The sequence below is a fragment of the Taudactylus pleione genome, unplaced genomic scaffold (assembly GCF_031769625.1).
Source record: "Taudactylus pleione unplaced genomic scaffold, aTauple2 ptg000089l, whole genome shotgun sequence".
NCBI classification, from domain to species: Eukaryota; Metazoa; Chordata; class Amphibia; order Anura; family Myobatrachidae; genus Taudactylus; species Taudactylus pleione.
In genome coordinates this window covers 1-12,919 of record NW_028284491.1, presented here as the reverse complement: position 1 = coordinate 12,919, position 12,919 = coordinate 1, and the positions used below count along the sequence as shown (strand labels likewise).

The 12,919-nt window shown below is 45.2% G+C and overlaps 1 protein-coding gene across 1 annotated transcript; it reads left to right on the top strand.

The window, feature by feature from the left end:
* The first annotated feature begins 4,431 nt into the window (after positions 1-4,431).
* LOC148527261 (small ribosomal subunit protein mS31-like) lies at positions 4,432-10,029 on the top strand. Its single transcript, XM_088469221.1, has 3 exons — positions 4,432-4,630; positions 8,285-8,608; positions 9,828-10,029. Exons 1-3 carry the CDS (start codon positions 4,572-4,574, stop codon positions 10,012-10,014), a joined length of 570 nt encoding a protein of 189 aa, XP_088325347.1. The 5' UTR covers positions 4,432-4,571; the 3' UTR covers positions 10,015-10,029.
* Positions 10,030-12,919: the final 2,890 nt, after the last annotated feature.

The window sequence follows — 12,919 nt, the reverse complement described above, 5'->3', positions numbered from 1 at the left end:
GATTCAGGTCAGGGGATTGACTTGGCCATTGCATAACATTCCACTTTTTAGCCTTAAAAAACTCTTTGGTTGTTTTGCAGTATGCTTCGGGTCATTGTCCATCTGCACTGTGAAGCGCTGTCCATTGAGTTCTGAAGCATTTGACTGAATATGAGCATATAATATTGCCCAAAACACTTCAGAATTCATTCTGCTGCTATTGTCAGCAGTCAGATCATCAATAAATACAAGGGAATCAGTTCCATTGGCAGCCATACATGCCCACACCATGACACTACCACCACCATGTTTCACTGATGAGGTGGTATGTTTTGAATCATGAGCAGTTCCTTTCCTTCTCTTCTCATCACTCTGGTACAAGTTGATCTTTGTCTCTTCTGTCCATAGAATGCTGTTCCAGAACTGTAATGGCTTTTTTAGATGTTGTTCGGCAAACTCTAATCTGGTCTTCCTGTTTTTGTGGCTCACCAATGGTTTGCATCTTGTGGTGAACCCTCTATATTCACTCTTGTGAAGTCTTCTCTTGATTGTTGACTTTGACACATATACACCTACCTCCTGGAGAGTGTTCTTGACTTGGCCAACTGTTGTGAAGGGGTTTTTCTTCACCAGGGAAATAGTTCTTTTGTCATCCACCACAGTTGTTTTCCATGGTCTTCTGGGTCTTTTGGTGTTGCTGAGCTCTCCAATGCGTTCTTTCTTTTTAAGAATGATCCAAACAGTTGATTTGGCCACACCTAATGTTTTTGCTATCTCTCTGATGGGTTTGTTTTGATTTTTCAGCCTAATGATGGCTTGCTTTACTGATAGTGACAGCTCTTTGGATCTCATATTGAGAGTTGACAGCAACTGATTCCAAATGCAAATGTCACACCTAGAATCAACTCCAGACCTTTTACCTGCTTAATTGATAATGAAATAACGAGGGAATAGCCCACACCTGTCCATGAAATAGCTTTTGAGTTGATAGTCCCATTACTTTTGGCCCCTTAAAAAGTGGGAGGCACATATTGAAACTGTTGTAATTCCTACACCATTCACCCAATTTGGATGTAATTACCCTCAAATTAAATCTGAAAGTCTGCAGTTAAAGCACATCTTGTTTGTTTCATTTCAAAACCATTGTGGTGGTGAATAGAGGTCAAAATCTGAAAATTCTGTCAGTGTCCCAATATTTATGGACCTGACTGTATATATACATATACACTGACACACACACCTGCCCATCACCCCTTCCTGCTCGACTCCGCAGTTACGTTTTTCAAACAAATTTTCTCCAAAAGTCTCCAAAATTGTTATTTGTTTTTTTATTATCACATTATGTAATTAATATTTAAACATCATTTTATATTTTTGTTAAAAAAAAATTATATTGAATCAGGTTTAAATGGCTCTTATTTACATAATTTGCTGATAAAAAACAAAAAAGACAGATTTGGGGATATATTTAGAAAAAAAAAAGAATAAATACTAGCCAGTTCAGTGGTTAAGGAAAAACTTGCATGGTGCAGCTAAGTCGCAAAGTCCATGGTGTGCGCAACAAAGCTATGTGTACGCAGACCCTCCAACAGGGATCGGTATGATGCGGCCGGCGGTTCAAATCCCGACAGCCGAATCCCAGCAGAGGTGAAGATCCCGACTGCGCTACAGGTAAGTATAAACCAACCTCCCCCCCAAGTGCCTAAACCTAACCCCCCCTTCCCTGCTGCCTAAACCTAACCCTCCCGGGGGGGTGCCTACGCCTAAGTCCCCCCCGGGAGCACCTAACCTAACCCTCCCCCCCTGCGACTGTCCGCGCGCGGCTTACCTTCGATCGGGAAGCCGGGTGTCAGTCTCCCGGTGTAGGTAAAATGACAGGCACCGGAACCCTTGCCGGGATCAGACAGTCGGGAAGCCGGCGGTTGGGATTCCGTCCGTCGGCTTCCCCTCCAACATGACCCGTTACATTTAGGTACAAAATACTTTCTTCCTGGACTTCCCTCTTAATTTATGATTGCAGACACCTGTGGTGAAACTCCTGTCTCATCAATTACCTAGTGCAACACAGGTGACTGCAATCATATAATATAGGAGGGAAGTCCCGGAGCAGAGCATTATGTACCTGGTGGAAGGGCTCATGTTGGAGGGTAGGGTGTACGTGGACACATCGGTACTCCCATTTTAGTGAGTTATGCTCAAAGAGTACAGTAGGGACATCAATCATCAAGGGGGGATTCCAACTTTGTTTCATAAAAAACGTCATATTTTGTGTTTACTCATACAAACATATATATACATCTCATACATACACAGGGGCGTATCTACCCTTTGGCCAGGATGGCACTCGCCAGGGGCGCCGGCCGTCCGCCAGCAGCCAATGGGTGGACTACCCCGCTAGTCGCCCGGGCCCCACGTGTAGGGCAGAGTGCAGTGAGTAGCGGTCTACCCCACATAGTTTACAAACACACGTTTGTTATAGCAGCCAGTCAATGAGAGACAGACTCTCACTGGCTGCTGCGTCCATGGAGGGAGTCGGCTGGAGCTCACTCATGAGCTCCGTATTCCGGCTCTCCCCACAGCGAGTGATGGGAGAGATTTCATGACATCTCTCCCATCCCATAGAGCAGAGCGAGAGTGGGACCGGAGGAGAGGACAGCGGCGGTCATTGGCAGGAGCGGGGATCAGGAAAGTTGCTTCTTTTTTTTTCCTGGCACAGCACAGTGGTGAGTGTGGCTACTAGGGGGTACTATATAGGGGGTGGCCGCTACTGGGGGCATGTTATGGGGGGATGGGCGCTACTGGGGGCACTGTATTCTGGGGGCCGCTACTGGGGGAACTGTATAGGGGGAACTACTACTCAGGGCAATGCATAAGGGGGACTACTACTGGGGGCACAGTATAGGGGGACTACTACTGGGGCACTGTATATGGGGGACTACTACTGGGGGCACTGTATAGGGGGACCACTACTGGGGGCACTGTATAGGGGGAGTACTACTAGGGGCACTGCATAGAGGGGACTACTACTGGGGGCACTACTACTGGGGGGCACTTCCTGACATTATGGGTGTGCCAGTCCATTACCTTGCCAGGGGCGCTCGGATCCCTAGATACACCTCTGTACATACATACTACATACAGGACATGTATGACGCAGCCTGCTAATGACACTGCAGCCAGAAGCTATGTGCTAGACATTGCAGTGTGACATAGGGATGGGAATCATCTGATGTTTCATCGAAAACATCGGTTAAATGGTTTCGATGTTCAACCCTGCAATGTTTTTGATTCAATGTTTCATTACCATCGCAAGATTTCTCCCCCGATGGTTTTCCCTGCTTTTCCAATGTTTTTTTTTTTTTTTTGTAACACTGTGATGCTGTCACTGCTTTGGGCTGCCAGCTGGCTCTCTCCTTGTTTTTTAGTCAGTTACAACTAAAACTACAACTATTAAGAATAGAGTACAAACACTATGGCTGCTGTGGGCATGCTGCTGCTGGGGGAGGTGGCTGACAGAGTGACAGACACTCTGGTCAGCCAATTAGTAGCAGCACATAGGACAGTCCCACCCCTGGCTCACTGTCACTGGTGCTGCTCTCAGTGAATACTGGTTGGCTGCCGGGGTGTCTGGCTGCTGCAGCTATTGGTAACTGAGCTGTCAGTCTCACAGTGTCACTGTCAGGCACTCACTGCATGTGCAATCTGCATGTGACAGACCCAGCGGTGCCTAAGTGTCTGGAGTGACAACATTGGTGAGGAGCTGAGAGGGTAACAGCTAGATCCCCTTCCGTAGATTGACCATGACATCATCAGCCAGTGTCCAACGTCATTCCCTACCATCCACGTGGGCATAGAGGGGGAATAAAACCATGTGGCTAGTGTAGCGAGCCACCGTGCCCGAAGCGTGGCGAGCAAAGCCAGCAGTAACACACAACACTTCTGCAATACTGTCTGTCACTAGCAGTGAGTACTGACAATACAAATAAAATGGCACCACCCAAAAGTCATTTGTGGAAACACTTTGATAGTAAAGATAATGAGCCCAAAACAGCTATTTACAGTCACTGCAGCAAGAAAATAAAAACATGTGCAAACACATCTAATTTAAAATGCCACCTTGAAATCAAATACCCTCTTGTGCTGCTTTCTGTGTGTGTGTGTGTGTATATATATATATATATATATATATACACTGTTTGCCTCCATGAAGATAGCCATAGTATAAGTTTATTCTATTATATTTAAATAGTTTGCTTAAAAAAAAAAAAAAATCGGTAAACATCGGTTTCAGAGAACCAATGTTTATATCTAAATAATGTTTTGCATTCAATGTTAAAAACATCGGTACTTCCAATGTTTTCTTTCGATGTCCCATCCCACTGTGACAGCTGCCTCTATAGTACAATCAGTGACTTGAGTCTCTCCCCGTTCCTGCTGCGCTGCCTATGGGCGTCGTTACCTCTTTTCCGCAGCGACATTTGTAGTATAGGAACCTTTTTCCGGGACCTAGTTTCCGGCCGGAAACCTCATACTGCAGCACGCTGTGTCCTTGCTGTTCCTTCCCCCGTGTCAGGGTCACGCTGGCTGCAAAGATGTACCGGAGAACCCTGCTGTCCCTGTGCGGAGGAGGCCGTTCCCTGCCCGGTAGCAGGTACGCCGTTTTGTTATGTTCTCACTAGTTCGTATCCCATTGAAGGGAGGCGATGGTGACACTGGTGTGACTGTGTATCCCACTGATGGGCTCAGTGATGGTGTGTGTGATGGAAGCAGTGATGGTGTCACTGGTGTATGTACTGCTGAAGGGGTTCGGTTATGGTGTCGCTGGTGTTTGTCCAACTGATGGTGTCACTGGTGTGTGTGTCCCACTGATGGGGACAGTGATGGTGTCACTGGTGTGTGTGTCCCACTGATGGGGGCAGTGATGGTGTCACTGGTGTGTGTGTCCCACTGATGGGGCCAGTGATGGTGTCACTGGTGTGTGTGTCCCACTGATGGGGGCAGTGATGGTGTCACTGGTGTGTGTGTCCCACTGATGGGGGCAGTGATGGTGTCACTGGTGTGTGTGTCCCACTGATGGGGGCAGTGATGGTGTCACTGGTGTGTGTGTCCCACTGATGGGGGCAGTGATGGTGTCACTGGTGTGTGTGTGTCCCACTGATGGGGACAGTGATGGTGTCACAAGTGTGTGTGTGTCCCACTGATGGGGACAGTGATGGTGTCACAAGTGTGTGTGTGTCCCACTGATGGGGACAGTGATGGTGTCACAAGTGTGTGTGTGTCCCACTGATGGGGACAGTGATGGTGTCACAAGTGTGTGTGTGTCCCACTGATGGGGACAGTGATGGTGTCACAAGTGTGTGTGTGTCCCACTGATGGGGACAGTGATGGTGTCACAAGTGTGTGTGTGTCCCACTGATGGGGACAGTGATGGTGTCACAAGTGTGTGTGTGTCCCACTGATGGGGACAGTGATGGTGTCACAAGTGTGTGTGTGTCCCACTGATGGGGACAGTGATGGTGTCACAAGTGTGTGTGTGTCCCACTGATGGGGGCAGTGATGGTGTCACTGGTGTGTGTGTCCCACTGATGGGGACAGTGATGGTGTCACTGGTGTGTGTGTCCCACTGATGGGGACAGTGATGGTGTCACAAGTGTGTGTGTGTCCCACTGATGGGGACAGTGATGGTGTCACTGGTGTGTGTGTCCCACTGATGGGGACAGTGATGGTGTCACTGGTGTGTGTCCCACTGATGGGGACAGTGATGGTGTCACTGGTGTGTGTCCCACTGATGGGGACAGTGATGGTGTCACTGGTGTGTGTCCCACTGATGGGGACAGTGATGGTGTCACTGGTGTGTGTCCCACTGATGGGGACAGTGATGGTGTCACTGGTGTGTGTCCCACTGATGGGGACAGCGATGGTGTCCCTAGTGTGTTTGTCCCACTGATGGGGGCAGCAATGGTGTCACTGGTGTTTGTCCCACTGATGGGGACAGCGATGGTGTCACTAGTGTGTGTGTCCCACTGATGGGGGCAGTGATGGTGTCACTAGTGTGTGTGATAGGGGCAGTGGTGGTGTCACTAGTGTGTGTGATAGGGGCAGTGGTGGTGTCACTAGTGTGTGTGATAGGGGCAGTGGTGGTGTCACTAGTGTGTGTGATAGGGGCAGTGGTGGTGTCACTGGTGTGTGTGATGGGGCAGTGGTGGTGTCACTGGTGTGTGTGATGGGGCAGTGATGGTGTGTCTGGTGTGTGTGATGGGGCAGTGATGGTGTCACTGGTGTGTGTGTCATGGGGGCAGTGATGGTGTCACTGGTGTGTGTCCCACTGATGGGGGCAGTGATGGTGACACTGGTGTGTGTGATGGGGGCAGTGATGGTGTCACTGGTGTGTGTGATGGGGCAGTGATGGTGTTACTGGTGGGGGCAGTGATGGAGAATATTTGAGGAAGTACTGTGATTGTGTGACACAATGTTGTATCAGGTTGGGTATGGGATCCCGGCCGTCATAATACCGACAGCAGCAACCCGACAGAATCCCAACACCATTTTGTAAGTATCCTACCACTAACCCTTACCCACACCCCTAATAATCCCTCCCTGGTGTCTGAACCTAACCCTCCCCCCTTAGTCCCTAACACTCTCCTTAGTGCCTAACCCTAAACCTAACCCCTGATACTTCGGGATGCCGGCGGTCGGGATTCTGGAGCCGGCATCCCAATCAAAGATTCAGGTTGAAATCTATAATAAATATATGAAGGAAGTTGTGAATTCACTAATTCTCTTAAGTACTTTGCAAACCCTGAATTACAGTTACACATATTATTTAGCTGCTGCTTAATTGCTTTATTTTTTCACAAAAATATCTACCAGGCTAATCCTAAAATAAGTACTTTCATTCAGTCTTGGTAAGGCCACTTTCTACAGTTCAAATAAAAAAAGCAAGCTGCTGTTTCAATTGCGCTTAACAGTGATGGAATTCATGACATTAGTGGAAAACCTGACCCAAGGGTACAGCACAGTTGCTGCCCCGACAGCACCTGTATACAGCTTGCAGGGTGCCTGGAGAGTGACTCTTCAGCATGGGCAGGTGTCCTTAAGACACACCAGGTGCTATGTTCCGGGTATAGGCGATTTGTTCTGCTACATCATGATATCACATATGACAGGGGCTGGCACAGGGCGCAATGCTATAGCACTGGTGAAAAATATCTTTTTAATCAATTTTTATTCTTTTGTTATATTGGTGGCCTATGTCCGTTGACTGTTTCAATGTTGAGTATCGTGTACAATGAGCAAATCAATTTTTTTAATTTTTTTTTTACATTTACTCTGTATCCAAAAATAAGAAAAACAAATCTATGTATTCAGTATAATTAGGATAATATACACACAATAATTTGGCATTTGTGTGCTGCACTAGATTTCAATTTATTAAAAAAATCTATTTACAAATAAACAACCATTTAATTAATAAATACGCCTTTAGAGTGCACAGTCATATGGCTCAAGCATATCAAATAACTTGACTTAAAACAAAGAAATTGTTAAACCATTCCACCTACTGTATTGGTTGACAATATCCCAAAGTGCAGGTGATAATTGCATAAATATACACAATTGTTTAGGGTGTGAAGCTGGGCACATAGCTTATACCAGGTGCTGCACAAACGTAGAAGAGCAAGAAAATGGGCCAGCTTAGGACCACCTTACCGCCAAGCAAGTCACCTACAAGAAGCTGGACACAAATGTGGTTTTCCCACTGCTCCCAGAAATAGTAGCAGCTCCCTGACTCCATGAAGAGTCTTGCAATCTCCTGATTGCACCTTACCCCCTTTATGAAGCTATTATATATATTAAAAAACAGAGATGCATACATTTAAATGGGATCATCATTTCCCTGCATTGGTTATAAGGCACAATGATCCCTATGGCTACTTGAATTTTCTGAAAAGTATCAGTGCGTTTTCATCACCAAATAGATCTTACGAACTGCTTTGCGGATTGTTTACATTTGATGTAAGTAAATTTTATAACACGCCTCTCAGATGTTGCAGTACACGCCCACTTTACTGCCACTCTCATAGGTGTTGCTTTCACACTCTCCCTGAAAAGCTTTTTCAAAAGTAGGCAAGTATGGAGTGAGTAGGTCTGTTAATCTGGCCAGTCTTCATTCTAATGTCTGTCAGGTTGTTGTTTACCATTATTTAGTCTAAAAATGTAGAAGATATTTAAGCGATAGTAAGACAAGTTGAAGAGTCCTTTTATGTGTACTGCTTTGTAACCTCTTCATATATTATTCCTGTAGGTATGCAGATCAGGTCCTTAGAAGGTTCACTCTGGGTAGTGTTCTGCGCTGTGAAAAATCCACTCCTGATGATGGTGCCGCAAAACCACCTGGTGAAACCGAGGATAAGATCTCTGAGCCAGTCAAGGAGGAGGCCTCTGTGTCATCAAAGAAAGACAGCTTGTTGGACTTGATTAGTGGCATGAAGGTTGAAGTAAGCTCAAAGCGGAAGTTCCAGGCAATCAAGGAAAAGAGGATGAAACAGCAAAATTTAGCAGAACGTCAGCCCATAGAAAGCGCCAGTAAAATGTTCCAGATGGTGGCAGAAGAAGTTCAACCAGAGGAGTAAGATATAGATAACATATATAATGTATCATAGTGAAATTGGGCAAGGGATTCCAATGTGTCCTTAAATAGCCCTATAATCTGCAGTAGGCAGCATGGTTTCCTTTTCCGATACACATGGGAGTACCTAATAATTACGGAAATCTAGTCATCATGAGGCTCATTGAGAGCTGTACACATTTTGCCAACTGCACAGCGTACTGTTTAAAGATATCAAGTTGTAGTGGCATAATTATGATCAACATTCATTATAAACAAGCTGATGCATGGTTTTTTAGTGTAACACCCCCTACCCCCCACAGAAAATGTTGTCGTCTTCTTCATCATCATAATGATAGTTACTACTTCTACAGCTAAGCCACTCGGGTCATGTGACCTTTCCATGTGATGCTATAACACTATATTCGTGTTGGATAACCAATGCAAGTACGGGGATGTAAGCGGTCAATGCTAAACTGGCAGATTGAAGCATGGAGTGCCACCTATTTAGCAGTAAATAATAACACTGCCACAGCCATCAGCGAGCGCCCGCAACACTATCTATTTCTGGAAGATCTGTAACTTGGAGATTGACATATTGGTAGCTTTTAGGTCACATTTGGCAAAATTAGTCTCTGAAATACCCTTACTAGAGCCTAAGATTAAGTTGACCGATCATTCATCCTGGTTATAGACTTGTGGATTTTTTCAAGGAAGCATTTGCATTGTACATAATTAAGTAGAAATTTTTTAAAAATTCAATGATTTCCGTGGAAACAATATTTGTGGGGACCTAAAAGCTATCAGTATGCAAAACTATGAGTTCTGAGTCTTCATCATCCCTTGTGCCGTTCATTGACTATGCCTACTCTTCTCTGGGTACGTTAGCAGACCATTCATTGTCCATTGATTGCCTTTGCAGTGTTATTCATGCTTTGGTGTTAAAACAGCTTGTTTGGGTCTCCTGGTCCAACTTGGATTACATATAATCATGAGCTTGTGTTAGTGTGGAATAATGAATGTAGTTTTGCTAAATAAGGTCTCGGGCTGATGACACTCACTAATATGGCAACATTGTTTTCAGACCATTATATAAATGTGTTTTATATTTTTATGTCCGGACCATATTCTACTATTGCAAGTTTTTGAACAAGACCAAGGTCAAATTGAGATTGTCTAGATACTTGTCCTGTTGCGCTTGTTAAATTCCAGCGCTAATTACTTTATATCCCTCTCGTAGAGAGACGGCGGTAAGCTCGGAATTGGAGGCCGCAGCATCCGCTGTTGCTTCAGCTTTTCCAAAGCAAAAAAATCAAGTGGAATCTGAACTCCTTCGCCAGCTGCGCATACACAAAGAAATGGCTGAAGCACAGAGGAAGGTGGAGCATAACATCAGGTTGGCCATGAATGTCATTGGTATATTGTGAGCCGTGGTTTCTATTGTTACAGGATATAGGCTTACGTGATATTACAGATGCAGCAGGCTTTCTTACTGCTGTTCAAATAAACACATTTTAGTGGAGTTAACCCAATATTTGTGAGAATACAGCACATCGATTTACTGTCCCAGTTTGCCTTCTCTCTCAGTGAATCACTCATTTTGAACATGTCTTGGACTAATGTCACCAGAAGTGTTTGCTCAGCATAGAAAACAGCCCGAGTAAAGAGCTCTTTGATGTTTCGGAGCATGTTTTTGAGGAGCACTTGCTTTTTGTTGGTCTTTTTTTATTGTCAGACCTATTGTAGTGTCACTTACCTATAAGAAATAGTCATGTTATTTTAACAATCCTTTGTTTATACAATCAGAAAAGTTTAGCAGTGACTTTTATATTAGCCTTGATTATAATTTATACAACACTTGCAATTATTTGCTCTCTAACTGGTAGAAACAGAGGGCCTGATTCAGAGCCGGACGCTATCCGCGCTCGTTCAGAAAAAGAGGCCGGCTATTTAAATTGAGCGCTCGCTCTTTGCGATTTGTTGACGCCTCTATGTCTGAGCGAACAAAACATGCGCTCGCTATTTTGTAAAGACGCCCCCCTGCCGCTCGCATCCTACGTCATCTCCGCTATTTATTTGATTAATCGAGTACATCGAAAGGCGTCTGAACTGCTCGCAGTGCTTGTGGTAGGATTTTCCTACCGCAATCATGCGAACAGTTCAGGCTAAGAAACAACCAAGTGACGTGGCCGATGACGCTGCTTTGTTAATTATGCACACCCTTAAAACGCCCGTTTTGACCGTTTGGCACGCCTGCGTTCTAACTCCACTCCCCGTTTTCAAGCACCTTCCCCTGTTACCACCCACAAACGCCTCATCCTGTCACTCAAATTAGCAGGCACTTGCTATTTTGCGAGCGCTCGATTTCCGACCGCAATGACTGGTTGGCGCATGCGCATTATGACCCATACGCATGCGCAGATGTGCGAACATCGCTCGGAGCGAATGAACGGCCGCTTACGAGCGGCTCTGAATCAGGCCCAGAATTTACTCTGCACACATCTAGTAGCTAACACTTAAGAATTAACACAAGGACAAGGCTGATTGGCTGTGTGTTAGAATTCGCTTTATCAGGTTCATAGTGACACACCCCTCCTCTATAACTCACTACCTAGTCAGAGTCTCTACCAGTCTCCCCTGATATATTGCTACTTACCAGCCCTCTTTATAACTTGCCACTCATCTCCTCTATCTCTTCTCCATGTTCCCTTCCCACTTCACACACTAACTTTTTATATTTTCCTCTTGTTCTTCCCCTAACATAATATGTCACCAATGCTCCACTCCCTCGTCTCCTACTCCCCTTTAATGACTCTGACACTATGCTCGCACATATATTGGGTACGGTATCCTAGCATAATGAATTGACTAAAATCCCCCCTTTCCCTCGCGACTCATCACTGCAAGCTCTTTCATATACCAGAGTTGCCTTCCACTTGCCCCTGTTGTTTGTCCTTCCCAGTGTGTGGTGCTTCAGTAGTGTATGCACTTAAGCTATTGTTAACGGTGGTGTATTGTGCTTATTCTCTATTACTTTATTTAGAAATGTAGGTATATATCTATACCGTGTATGGCACTGCTCACACTGGGTTGGGTATGAGTTTTCCACATTCCTGATGTTTGCATTCATCACAAGAGAATGTCGACATGGTAATAATGTCGACATTCACCATGTAGACATACATAATGTAGACAGTAATGACATAACGATATATCGTCCATGATGGACCAGCAGTGATTACCTTGCTGCCGATGGCTCCAGCGAGCCCACTGCGGTTTCTGGGTCCCAACGGTCATGTGACTGTGACTTCCGGGTCAGACCTCTGACAGACCGTTTGGGGTGAGTATTTCTCCCTTAATCCTCCCTCTAGTGCCTAATCCTACACCCCCCAAAAGTCGCAGCCAAGCCTAACTCTCCCACCTGTAGTCTAAACCTAATGTAGATGTGGACATTTTGACACTGTTGACATTTCACCTGTCAACATTCTGAGAATGTCATCACACCAATATAACTGTCGACATTCTCATTGTCGACCTTTTTGACTACATCCTGCTCACACTTTGACACCTTTATAAATAAAAGATAATAGTTATTAATAATAATACAAAGATCATGCCCAACTGACTACTGAGAATCATGGTCTCCTATTTACAGTGAGTAAATAGTTACCTCAAATTTTCTATTCCAAGGGAGGAAGAGTCATGTGCTTGTGCCGCCAAACATCACCAGGCTGTCTGGCTGCCCACATTATCTTCTATTACAGTTGGCAATCTTTGCTAATTGTCCCCAGCGAACATACTGGTCGCAGTGTTTCTTGCGCCGGTCCTTTGTGGAGGGAATTTTACGGCCATTGAGTTGAATTTAATTCCCCCCCCTAAATATTTTACCAAGGAAGTTCTGAATGGGGTTTAGTGTGTGACTGCCACAAATAGGGTGATGTTTTACTCACCATTGTCACACAGTGAGTACTAGCAACTTACATAGGTCCTACTGATGGAAGAGAGCTCAGGGGCAACATTTACTAAGCATCAGCTGTTGCAATTGGCCGATTGTTTGTGATTTTGACCCCGAAATTTTAAACCGCAATAATAATAGATGTAAAATACGGCTGGTTTTGCATTTAATTAATTGTCGCTTTAAATTTCTGGGTCAAAAACGCCTTCCAAAAGCATCCGCTTAGTGAATCTAGCCCCAACTCTCTAATATGTCATTTTGGAACCATATCCTGTGAGTTTGCTATTGGCCACCTTGAGATGTCTGATTTACTTTTACTGTACGGGATGTAGTTAGGTGACCAGCGCACGGGATGCCGGAGGTCGAAATCCCGACGC

What these genes read in the sequence shown, in the direction of transcription:
- LOC148527261 (XM_088469221.1), top strand. Translation starts at nt 4,572, where the DNA reads ATGTACCGGAGAACCCTGCTGTCCCTGTGCGGAGGAGGCCGTTCCCTG. An exon ending in CGTTCCCTGCCCGGTAGCAG is followed by an intron (nt 4,631 to 8,284) that starts GTACGCCGTTTT and finishes TTATTCCTGTAG; the next exon opens with GTATGCAGATCAGGTCCTTA. An exon ending in GAAGAAGTTCAACCAGAGGA is followed by an intron (nt 8,609 to 9,827) that starts GTAAGATATAGA and finishes TCCCTCTCGTAG; the next exon opens with AGAGACGGCGGTAAGCTCGG.